The following is an 11,245-nucleotide window of genomic DNA, read 5'->3' as shown; positions in this document are numbered from 1 at the left end:
ACGGACCGCGAGATCGTGACCTGGCTGAAGTCGGACGCTTAACCGACTGCGCCACCTAGGCGCCCCTCTTTTTTTTTTTTTAAGGGAGGAGTAACTTCTTTTTTTTTTTTTAAGTAATCTCCACACCCAATGTGGGGCTCACACTCATGGCCCCGAGATCAAGAGTCACATGCTCTCCCAACTGAGCCAGCCAAGCGCCCCTAAAATCTGGATTTCTAGGCAGTAGAGTCCTTAAATATTAGCAGTCGCTCTTGTCAGCCTGGTTGTATCTCCAAGGTGGGCTATCTTTTCCTGCTTTCCTGTCCCCCACCCCAAACCTAAGTCTAGGTAGTCCCGAAGGGAAAGGGCCCTAAGAGCCTCCCTCCGTGGCTCTGCCCCAAGGACTGCGCGGCGTCGACCCCAAGGAGGTGCATGTGCCCTGCTTAACGCACGCCCAGCAGACACCCCTCCCTCCTCTCTCCACCACCTTCATGACCCCCCTTCACTCTTTCCCACCTTCTGAAACTGGCCGGCCTTGGCTCAGCCCCTTAGTTCGGGCTCAAAAAATACCACAGGTGTGAACAGTTTACACAGACTTTATTTTTCACCCACTGAGCACAGGAAGGTCTGGGCAGGCAGAGGTGTCACAATCACCTCCCCTGGTTCACAGACACACACCGTGAGACCTGGTGGCAAGGGAGAGGGTCCTATTCCTACCACAGATTGCTATGGGATTATCACAACACATTTGTTCTCGGTTCTATTTACACCATGGAGGGTGGAGAGGGTCCATTTCTTACACTAAAAATATATACTTTGGAATCTCTAAAACAAAAATATCTCTATCTCTACACGAGACCTACTAGAAAGAAGAACATAGAAAACAAGAGAAATGTACCAGCACCTCGAGTTGTCCCCTTCCGCGGGAAGCGTGCTCTGCTCTCCACCTGACACCATTCGCCTAGGGCAGCCGTATCTAACCAATCAGACAGACAGAGATCAACATGAGGGAGGCTCAGCATCTTGGAGGAGGGAATATGCGAGAAAGGAGTGGGGAAGAGGATTCTGGCCTCTTTTGCAGAAGGAGTCATTGCACATTCAGTTTGGTACTTCTGCTTCCAGCATGATCGCATGTACGAAAACCTGCACGTTGGGGTCCATTGCAAACCTGCTAGAGAAGCCCAAGCTACTTCCTGCCGGGCTTGGAGACATGCCGTGGGTAGCTTTTCTCTCTCTCTCTCAGGAAATATTAACGCCATCAGCTCGAAGAAAGCCTTCTGTACTCTCCAATGCTGAAAGTGGGTTAGGTATAAGAAAAATGCCATTCCTTTTCAGAAGGATCAGAAACCATTCCGTTCCCTTTGAGCACAGAATGTCCTAGAGGAATTTTGCCTATGGATGAATCATTCCACTTTCTGAATTTTCCTATTGAAGAGACCCACATAACACTCCTTTCCTCTTTTCATGCTTCACGCACTGATACAGTTCCTTCACATCTCTTCTGGTTATGAAAATTAGCCTCCTTTCTAGCAAAGAAATGTTAACGGAGTCAGCTGCCCATTCTCTATAATTCGTGTAAGAGAACAAGGGCACCAAGAATCAAAAAGAGTAGATTTGGTTGAAAAACCACTCCGATTTGATTTGGGGATATCTTTTTCTGTTTCTATTAAAATATGGATGAGTGTGAGGGCTTGAGAATCTGTAGCCCCTCACCCCAAGCAAGGAAAACAGAAAGTCCCCTTTCTGCCCAACATCCTCACCTCTCTCACCACCCCCAACTGGTGGTGGGTTTTAGGACCTCTGACTGCCATCCAAGGAGGAGCTGAAAGACCGAGGCAGAAAGGAGAAGAAAGGCTGCTCGAGGAAGTGAGGAAGCCAAGGAAGCTGAGTCAGTAAAAGGGGCGGAACTTGGATGATGTCTCATTTGGCCAGTCAGAGCCCGCAGGAAGGATTTCTACATCACGGAGGCCCGACAGCCACAACCAAAAGAAAATCAAGAAGGCTGAGAACATTCAGTGCAGGGTTCCTGAATGTCCTGCCAGGATGTGGCTTGGAAACCTGAGAAGTCCGAGGGAAACGCAGTGACAAGCCAGCAAAGACCGCTGAACAGTCCTAGGAGGCGGTGCTAACGCTCCTGTAGAAGAAGAAATGAGGAGGCTGAAGCAGCAGCAGAGAGGACACACTGGATGGGACTTCTGATGCCAGTTGAAAGGAAAGCCAGGGTCCCTACCTTCTCCCCTGCTTCAGGAAAACCTAGAGGCTCAGAACACAGACATTAAAGTTCATAGAGAAGACGCAGGGAGAACCGTTGGTTCCTCTGCTAAGAGGGAAGTCTGGAGAGCGAAGTGGGTAGAAAATAAAGTAGACTCGGGAACTGTCTTGTTTGGATGCCCAGAAAGCACAGAGACTTCTCGAAGGTCACAGCTCTCACAGCCTGAGATGTCAACCAAGCCTGAGACTTAGCATTTACCAGATTTTTACCAAAGATTTGTGACTAATTTAAAAGCCAATCACATCCCAGACAAAGAGAAATAGCAACTATTCACACCATCTTTTGGAATAAATGGTTCCCTGCCCCTCTATCCCAAAGGCAAATTTATATGACTAAGGAGATGGGGACAGGAGCTGTATGTGTAAAGACCAGATCTCCCGAGAAGCCTGTCATCAGAAGTTGGAAATCTTATGTAGCCACAAAGAGCTAGCCTGCATTTTATGCAACCGAACGTATTTGGCAAGTTCATACTAGATTGCTGGGCTTTACCTTCTCTCTAGACCAACCCTTCCCTTAAAGGTCATGAGCTAGGAAGTAGCCCAACCACTCAGCAACACCAGTTCTTACCATTAGAACCAAGATTTCACTTACCATCAGTTTCTTCAATCCCTGGCTTCCCTCCCTTCCTACTTTGACGTCACCAGCCCATCAGGGCACCAGCCTGCAAACGCTCAAACCGTTCCTGAAATCTCCCTTGTCATAAAAGAGGTGGACTGCTTCTCTGGCCCAAGGAGAAACCGTCAGTTTCTACTTAACGTTGAGTTTAAACATCTTTTCCTATAGACTAATCTGTCTATATTTGCCCTCAAGCTATTCTATCAGGGAAGTCTGAGAAGAGAACCCCTAGAGGGGGGAATGATCATGGTTTTTTGATGTCCCCCTCCCAGCTTAGGTACACAAAACTATTTAATAGCAGCAGTGACACCTCATGGACACACTCGTATTTGTCGATGAACACACATGCACACGCACACACACACACATACACGCTGCTGCTGCTTCACCTCCACTCCCAGTTTCCTGTCCCCAACACTGCCCAAACTGACTGTGCCACCATAGCCACCGGCCACAGACCTGAGCAAGGAAGCATGCAGGTAGGACCGGGGTTGAGGGTTGGGTGGGGGTTGGGAAAAGGGAGACAATGAGAGTAGGGGGGAATGGTTTCTACCACTGAGATGTAACAGAAATGAGGCTGGCTGTTATCTGAGAAAGATGTAATGGCCTAAAAGGATTGGCACAGGCTTCCAGAGTAACTAACGTTCCTAAGGCGCAGTAACCTGGGAGGATGTGGCTCAGGAAGGCCTGAAAGTACACACATGGTCCGGTAACTGCACTGCACAGAGTTAATAAAGACAGGTTTCTGCTCTCGAGAGCCTACACAAGGAAGGCATCGTGAGACATCGATGAAATAGGAGAGAGATTTTTCTGAGTGATATTGCCACCTCATTTGTTGTACGATGGGCTCTTCCCTATCACATTCCTTCCAGCTGTGCTGAGACTAGGGGGACGGGAGAAGCAGCCACCAACCTTCCTACACAGAGGTGGCAGGAAAAGATGGGAGGGACAAGATGGAGGAAGAAAGTGGGAGTGTTCTCAGGGGACGAGGAAGCCAAAGGAGGAGGCAAGCTCAAGGAAGCTGCCGGAGAGAGGCAGGGAAAGTCAGCCAGCAGGAAAGCTTTCCCCATTGACAGGTTGCCTTTTGATTTTTCTACAGTAGGTAGGTAAATGGGTACAATTATTACATTTCTCCTAAAGTGATCAAATGTGAAGCTTTGGTTCGCCAAGATTTTAATGCCCATATAGTTCGAAGATGCATGCCTGTTCCTGTCTGCACTATATAAAGGGAAGCCAAGGCTCTGCATAAAACAGCCTTGTGAGCAGAAACTACACAAACCAGGAGCAATACCCACAGTTCAATGGGATATCACTTTAATGTCCGCAAGTAGCATGATGTTTGGTCACGAGGCACTGGCACTGCCTTGCACACTGCTTGCTTACAGCAGGCATCCGTTCTGAGTGGTTGGTGTCCATCCTGTACCAGTTGTTAAATATTTTGAAAACCATCTGTGTATTAAAACAGGTGTGGTCCTAGGAGATGTGGAAATGGTCAAGAAATGTGGGATTCCTTCAATTTCAAAGGCATAAGGAGTCTTACTCCAAGGAGCAAGGCCAGAATACACTGATATGTTTTAAGAGGCTAAGGAATGCAACATTCAATGAAGTTTTGTAGCCAACTCTTCACCTACGAAAGGAGAGGAACCTGAAAGAACATCCCACTGTACAAAGGTCTTCCAGGATGGAAAACTGATAGGATCGAATTCCCTGGGTACCGACACGCTTACTAGTCACATTCTGTGCACAAAGGAAGGGAAGATGTACACACTGGAGTCCAAACCCTTGATATTCATTGCAACAGAGAAAAGTAGAGAGAAGCTATAAATATAGTTTTCAACCAAATACCAAAATTAATCTCACCACTTACAGTTCATTTCCCAGTGTGGTCTTTTACATCTGAGAGTCATACATCTGTCAACTGAAAGAAATTCATGATGATGAAGAAACCACATGGCTGAAGGTGGTTTTGGTCCATTGAGTTGATGACGGTTCGCTACTAAGGCAGCTAGGGAGACATTATGTAAGCACTTGGATCTCTCCAGGAGTGGAATCAGAATGCGTCCTCAAGAGACAGCGGCAAGACATGGATGTTTCCACAACGTGGCCAGTAAAAACACCTTATCTCTTTTTCTGCTCACAAACAATCATCAAACCTTTCGCAGGTGTCTAGAAAGCAGACACCACGACAACTCTTCAGGCTAGGAAGTCCTTCCTAGTGTCTAAACCAACTCCTTCTGTAGCAATCGAAGCTCGTTCTCTTGGTCTATCCTTAACGAAACCAAGAGAAGCTGCTCATCCTCGCTTATCATTATCGATTTCCCCCGACCTTCTTCCTGTCTGAGCTAAACAACTCCGGTGTCCCTCATGGCCCTTTCATCATCCAAGGCTCTCGCCGAGTCACACAGGCTGCTGCTAGGGAGCGATAAAGATGCTTCCGAGGCAGAGGCATCTTCTGGCTGTGGTGGTGGGCCCCTGCCGATGCCCAGGTTGCCGACCGTCCTAACGGCAGACGCTCCTGACAGCCTCTGGGTCTGACCAGCATCCCCCAGAGTAGGCATCAAACCCAGGCCCAGGGCTGCCTGGGAGCCTGCAGATTCTACAGGGCGGGAGAGCCTTCCCTTTCCTCTCTGCTCTCCTCCTACTCCCCCATCCCATCCTTTAGGAAGAGGGAACCCATCGAAGGAACCCTCAGCGGCAGCATGGATCCATATGGCTCTGTTCACCAGCAGAGAGTTTCAGAGAAAATGTCTGGAAAATGGGAAGCTGGGTCTTCACTGGTGGCAATTCTGAAGAGAAAGAGAAAGGAAGAAGTACCAACAGGAGGTGGTCTTCTGCTTCACGTCCACATCTGGTGACTGGCTGCTGGTATGGGGATAGCTGGGTGCCCTCCAATGCACAGCACGGGTAACTGAATGCTTCGGCATGGCTTTGACATGACCACGGGCAGGGCCAGACTCGGTCTTGCTTCTTCTCTGAGAGACTCACATCTTCTCTGTAACCAGAACTTCCCTGAGGCACCTCACGGCCCAAATCTTCCTTCCCAGCAAAGACTTTTAGTTGAAGAGACTGAATAAAAGTGTTACAATTAGACAAAAAGGGAACACATGATTCATTCCTGCTTTTAACACAACACTTTGAAGATGTCACCACAATTTGGATCTGGCTATATTTTAAGTTCATTTACAAGTAGACTAGTTCTCAACTAAAAATAACCATGTGCGTTATACATTTCGACAGCTGCCTGGATTTTCCTCTGAAGGAAACAAGATTCTATATTTCACTCACATTCAGCACAGATTTATTTTAACCCATTCGATGAAGAAATAACCTCCCACTACCACCCACTGGTGGCTGTGACTTTTCAAAATACTTCAGCTCCTCCTCAGAGCATTCTTATGAGTGAGGCAGTTATTATTATCCCCATTTTACCGCTCAGTAAACTGAGTGCCAGAAACAGTAGCCTACCGGGTTACACACGGAATAAACAGTTAGGCCAGGCCCCCTAATTCCTGGCCTACTGCTTTTTTTTTTTAACTAGAAAAGTTTCCTTTAATAAGAACTAAGATTTTGCCTTTAATTAAAGGCTGACTTCTTAAAATGGTGTGTGGACTAAATTATTCAAGTAGTTTGGGTACATAGCCACCCTCGCTCGGTGCAGGCAAAGATGCCTCAAGTCCTTGCATTTTCTTCAGCAACCTGATTAAACTTGATCTATGCTATTGGCAAATGATACACAGAATTTTCATTTCCAAAATCGGAAACCTGTTTATAGTTTAATATTTCAAATCTTTCCTTGGCAACAGTTCTCATTATGGAATGACTGAAATAGGTGGAGTCTGTATTGGCATGATCGACACTCTCTGGACATTCTGGCCATTTTCCAGTTTGTGTGGTTCCGGTAACCAGAGAGATTTTGAAATGAGAACTTTTGGAAAGAGGGTTCAGGTGACTAGCTAGAGAAAGGCAATGTACGCATTCACATACTCCTTGGTTTGGGGGCTGGCTGTGTAAATGGGCAGCTCAAAACAGCACATCGGTGCAAATAGTTAAAAAAACATTTTTTTCCTTTTCTGAGGCATATAGCAATTCGCCTGGGGTTAGGCCCCAGTCCCGGAAGGGATATTTTTTAGACAAATTTAATTTTACAACTTAGATATATTTTACTTTCAACATGATTGCTATTTTTAAAAGCACGAAATAAACAAAAATCAGCAACTATAGTTCTCTTTACCTCTTCTCCTTTGTATTTCCAGAGTTCATACTGAGAGCTTTCCAGACCGTAGTTTTAGGCATTTCATCAGATATATTAATCTCAGAGGGGTCACATCTGAAATCAATGCTTAGGACAATAAACATAGGACACACAAATAAAATACGTATCTCAGTCTATAGTGATCACACCCCACCAGGCGGGAAAGAGTAGGTCTGAGGGGGCTCAGCTAACAGTTCTCAGCAGCACCAGGAGCCAGGTGGTTGGAATGTAGAGAGGCAAGGTGGCCCACGAGGTGGTGCTGAGGGCTGGGCTGCTGTGCCACGTGGCAGGCAGCCGTGCCACCGCCAACCTGCCCTGACAGTGCTATGATGTCAACAGGAGCCTCAGGAGCCACCCCCTACTGAACGCTCGCTGTGTGCTAGGCTCGCTGTGTGCCGGGCATGGGGCTAAGCAGTCTTTGTTGGCTTTCTCACTTACATGGCCAAATGCTTGCCATTTGTAGTTAACAAAGCACTCGTTACAGTATCTTCACTATCAATCAGAGATGATTAACATCCTCATTTTGAAGGTACAGAAACCAAAGCTCTCAGAACTAAGTGATCACCCAAGGTCAAATGTCAGTAAGAGGACAATCAAGGCCTTGAATCGAGTCCTTGGTCTCCTAGAAGCCCAGAGTACTAGGAAATTTTCTACAAGCCAGTCTCTTCTTAAAGGGCCAAAAGATGGGGCGCCTGGGTGCCTCAGTTTGTTCGGCATCCGACTTCAGCTCAGGTCGTGATCTCATAGCTCCTGAGTTCGAGCCCCACGTCGGACTCTGTGCTGACAGCTCAGAGCCTGGAGCCTGCTTCGGATTCTGTGTGTCCCTCTCTCTCTCTTTCTACCCGTCCCCTGCTAGCACTCTGCCTGTCTGTCTCTCTCAAAAATAAATAAACATTAAAAAAAAATTTTTTTTTTAAAGTCAAACTCCTAGGAACAGACAGTGGACTGGTGGTTACCAGAGGCTGGGCAGGTGGGGTGGAAGGGGAGATAGTGATCAAGGGGTATAAATTTGCAGTTATAAGGTGAATAATTTTTAAAGACCTGTATACAGCATGGTGACCATAGTTGATAGTAATGTACTGTATACTTGAAATCTGCTAAGAAAGTAGATGTCAAGTGTTCTCACCACAAAATAAGGAATGATAACTATAAGAGGTAATGAATATGTTATTACTTTGATGACAGTAACCATTTCACAATGTGTCCAGATATCAAAACACCATGTCGTGCACCTTAAATATATTTTTTTATTTGTCAAAAGTAAATAAATCAAAATTGAAAAACAAAATCCCAACGACGTGACTTTCCCCATCTTCCCCTCAGTATAAACCACAATGGATTCAATGATTTGGCAATTAATTATCCAGGATCTAGATGACCCTGATCCCCTCTCTCTTCCTTTTCTGCCCCCTCTCAGCCTCTGGGCTTCTTTCAGCTTATGTGTACCTCTTCCACAGTGGAAACAAAATTCCGGGAATAAAACCACTAACGGACCAATTTAGTGTCCCGTGTCCGTGGTGAGCAATAGCTTAGCTAGAGAAGGCAGCTAAGAGCCTTGGCAGAAATTAAGGAATTTGGGGGACCCCAGTTTGGTTCCCCCTTGGCTCCTAGGACCACAGATGCCATGAGTCAAACTGAAGGGGCTGCCTCTGCCCCTCGACAAAGGCTTGCCCAAGCATGGGAATTCCACACCCCCCAGGCTGAGGACTCTCTGGAAACAAAGGCCATATCCTATTCATCTCCGGAAAATGGCAGAGAAAGGCAGAGGGAGCACTGATCTGATGAATACAAAGACTAGGGTTTGTCTCTTAAACTTTCTACTTAGCAGCACTGTGACCTTGGGGAAATTACCTAAAGCCATCCAAGCCTCAGTTTCCTCATTGGACAAATGTGGATAATGAGGCTTTTATCAGAGAGCTGCTAAAAAGATCAAATGAGAATACATAAGTAAAGCTTCCAGCACAGTCCTAGCACAGAGAAGACGCTCAGTGTGTGGGCTCCCTTACCTCTGTTCTCCTTTCCCAGCATCTGGGGTGGTACCTGGCGTCTAGCAGGTGCTCAGTAAAGCATGGAAGGAAAAGGTGTTTTCCCAGGTTGGAATGGAGAGGCTGAACGTTAGCTCTTTATACCAGTGATCGCATTTGTGACCACCCCCCACCACAAAGCCAGATTGTTTCTAGAACAACCAAAAAAACAGTCAACGCCTTGTGGAGTTTGGGGAGTTTTACCTGAAACTGTTGTTCTTTCCAGGACTACTTAGTAACTTCCTGCTCTCTAAGGGGAACTTGTCTCCCCCCATTTCTAGCATCTTCTCAGCCTCCTGCAAGAGAAGAAGACATTATATCTGAGACCAAGGAAAACCATGAGTCTACACCACCCATTTTTCTCTTACCACAATTTCTACCTAATTTCTCTCACATTTATTATGAAAGAGTGTAATTATTTTCTTTCATAGATCTGACTCATCACAAAAAAAAGACAACCAGATATTTGTACCTGCGGAATAGTGTTTTTTAAAAGAAGAAAGAAAATGAATCTGAATAAGCCTCTAGATCCAACTACCAATTTACTAGAAACATAGGGGACAGAAGAACATGTTAAATGACACCAAGGGACATAGGTAGTAAAATCTAAATGGTGGGAAATCCTACAGGTCAGAGGCCTAGTTTCTTCAACAAAAAGAAAAAAAGAGAAAGGGACCCCTAAAGAAATTTGAGGAACATATCAACCGCTGCAATATTTAGGCCTTATTTGAATCCTGAGTCAAACAGATTATTAAAAAAAATAATAAGGCAATTGGGAAATATGAATACTGACTGTTCTTTCTACTTTTGCATTTATTTGAATGTTCTATAACAAAATGTTGTCTTAAAAAAGAATCCCACTAATTTAAAGAAAATAATTACAGAGAAAAAAATACAAAGATGTTTGAAGTAGTATATTTAATAATATATCCTAAAACAGCTGTAAATTTTCACAAGGGAAGAAAGTTTAATTATGAGAAAACACTATAGAATATTATGCAGCCATTAAAACAATAAATATGATTATTATATAGACACATAGAAACATGAAAGTGTCATGAAATCAAGATGAGAAGAAAAAAATCAGAAAAAAGTACCTCCCCCACACAAATAAACAATTATTACAGTTACATGAAAACTATGTTAAGGACGTAAAGAGAACATAAAGAAACGAACATAAATATTGGATGCTGATGTGAAATTTTGGGGTGAAGTCTTCATTATTTTTCTTTCATTTCATTTTCGAAATAACTTTATAAAGTAAACCATGTATTAACAAATACACATTGGGGCGCCTGGGTGGCTCAGTTGGTTAAGCGTCCAACTTCGGCTCGGGTCGTGATTTCCCAGTTTGTGAGTTCGAGCCTTGCGTCAGCTCTGAGCTGACAGCTCGGAGCCTGGAGCCTGCTTCAGATTCTGTCTCTCCTTTTCTCTCTCTCTGCCCTTTCCCCGCTCATGCTCTGTCTCTCTCTGTCTCTCAAAAATGAGTAAACATTAAATGTGAAAAAATAATTTAAAAAAATACATGTTTACTTCAGAAACTTTGCAAAAATATGGAGTAGAATGTTTACCAGCCACTTCAAACTTAACATCCCAAAGAGACGCCTTGGTTTTTCTCCCAAACCTGCTTCATAAGTAGCATGACCGCTCAACCAACTGTTCATGCCAAAAATCTAAGAGTTGTCCTTGATTCCTCTCATGCTTGCTATCCATTAGCAAAGCCTGTCAACTCTGTCTTCCAAATAAGTCCCAAACCAGCCACTTCACCACTTCTCCCCTAATGTAGGCCACCTTCACCTCTTGCTTGAGCTATTGTCACAGACTTCTAACTAGTGTCCTGCTACCTCTCTCCCTTACAGGCTCCCTGGCTTTCTTGTATTCCTTAAGCACACTGAGCTCATTCCTGCTTCAAAACCTTGGCATTTGCCATGCCCCTGGCCTAGAATGTTCCTACTCCCAGATAGTCTCACGACTTGCCCTCACTTTATTCAGATTTCAGCTAGGATGTGTCCTTAGAGTCCTCCCTGATCACCCTAAATAGAGTAACTCCCTCACCCCTTACTTTCTTCTTAAAACATATCACTACTGGGGCACCTGGGTGGC

General features: G+C 45.1%; 1 protein-coding gene across 3 annotated transcripts in view; it reads right to left on the bottom strand.

The window, feature by feature from the left end:
- Positions 1-557: 557 nt before the first annotated feature.
- SLC4A8 (solute carrier family 4 member 8) overlaps positions 558-11,245 on the bottom strand; it is a 79,855-nt gene continuing 69,167 nt past the window's right edge. For 2 of the 3 annotated variants that reach the window (XM_030322635.1, XM_032593973.1), the window contains 3 exons: positions 9,347-9,438; positions 7,098-7,205; positions 558-5,932 (listed from right to left, as the gene is read on the bottom strand). In XM_030322635.1, the coding sequence (XP_030178495.1) occupies positions 5,920-5,932; positions 7,098-7,205; positions 9,347-9,438 (213 nt within the window). In that variant the 3' untranslated portion in view covers positions 558-5,919. The remainder of the gene's footprint in view (positions 5,933-7,097; positions 7,206-9,346; positions 9,439-11,245) is intronic. The other variant, XM_030322636.1, reaches the window with a different exon arrangement.

The sequence above is a fragment of the Lynx canadensis genome, chromosome B4 (assembly GCF_007474595.2).
Source record: "Lynx canadensis isolate LIC74 chromosome B4, mLynCan4.pri.v2, whole genome shotgun sequence".
Classification (NCBI taxonomy): domain Eukaryota; kingdom Metazoa; phylum Chordata; class Mammalia; order Carnivora; family Felidae; genus Lynx; species Lynx canadensis.
This window is presented reverse-complemented; position numbering and strand designations above follow the sequence as displayed.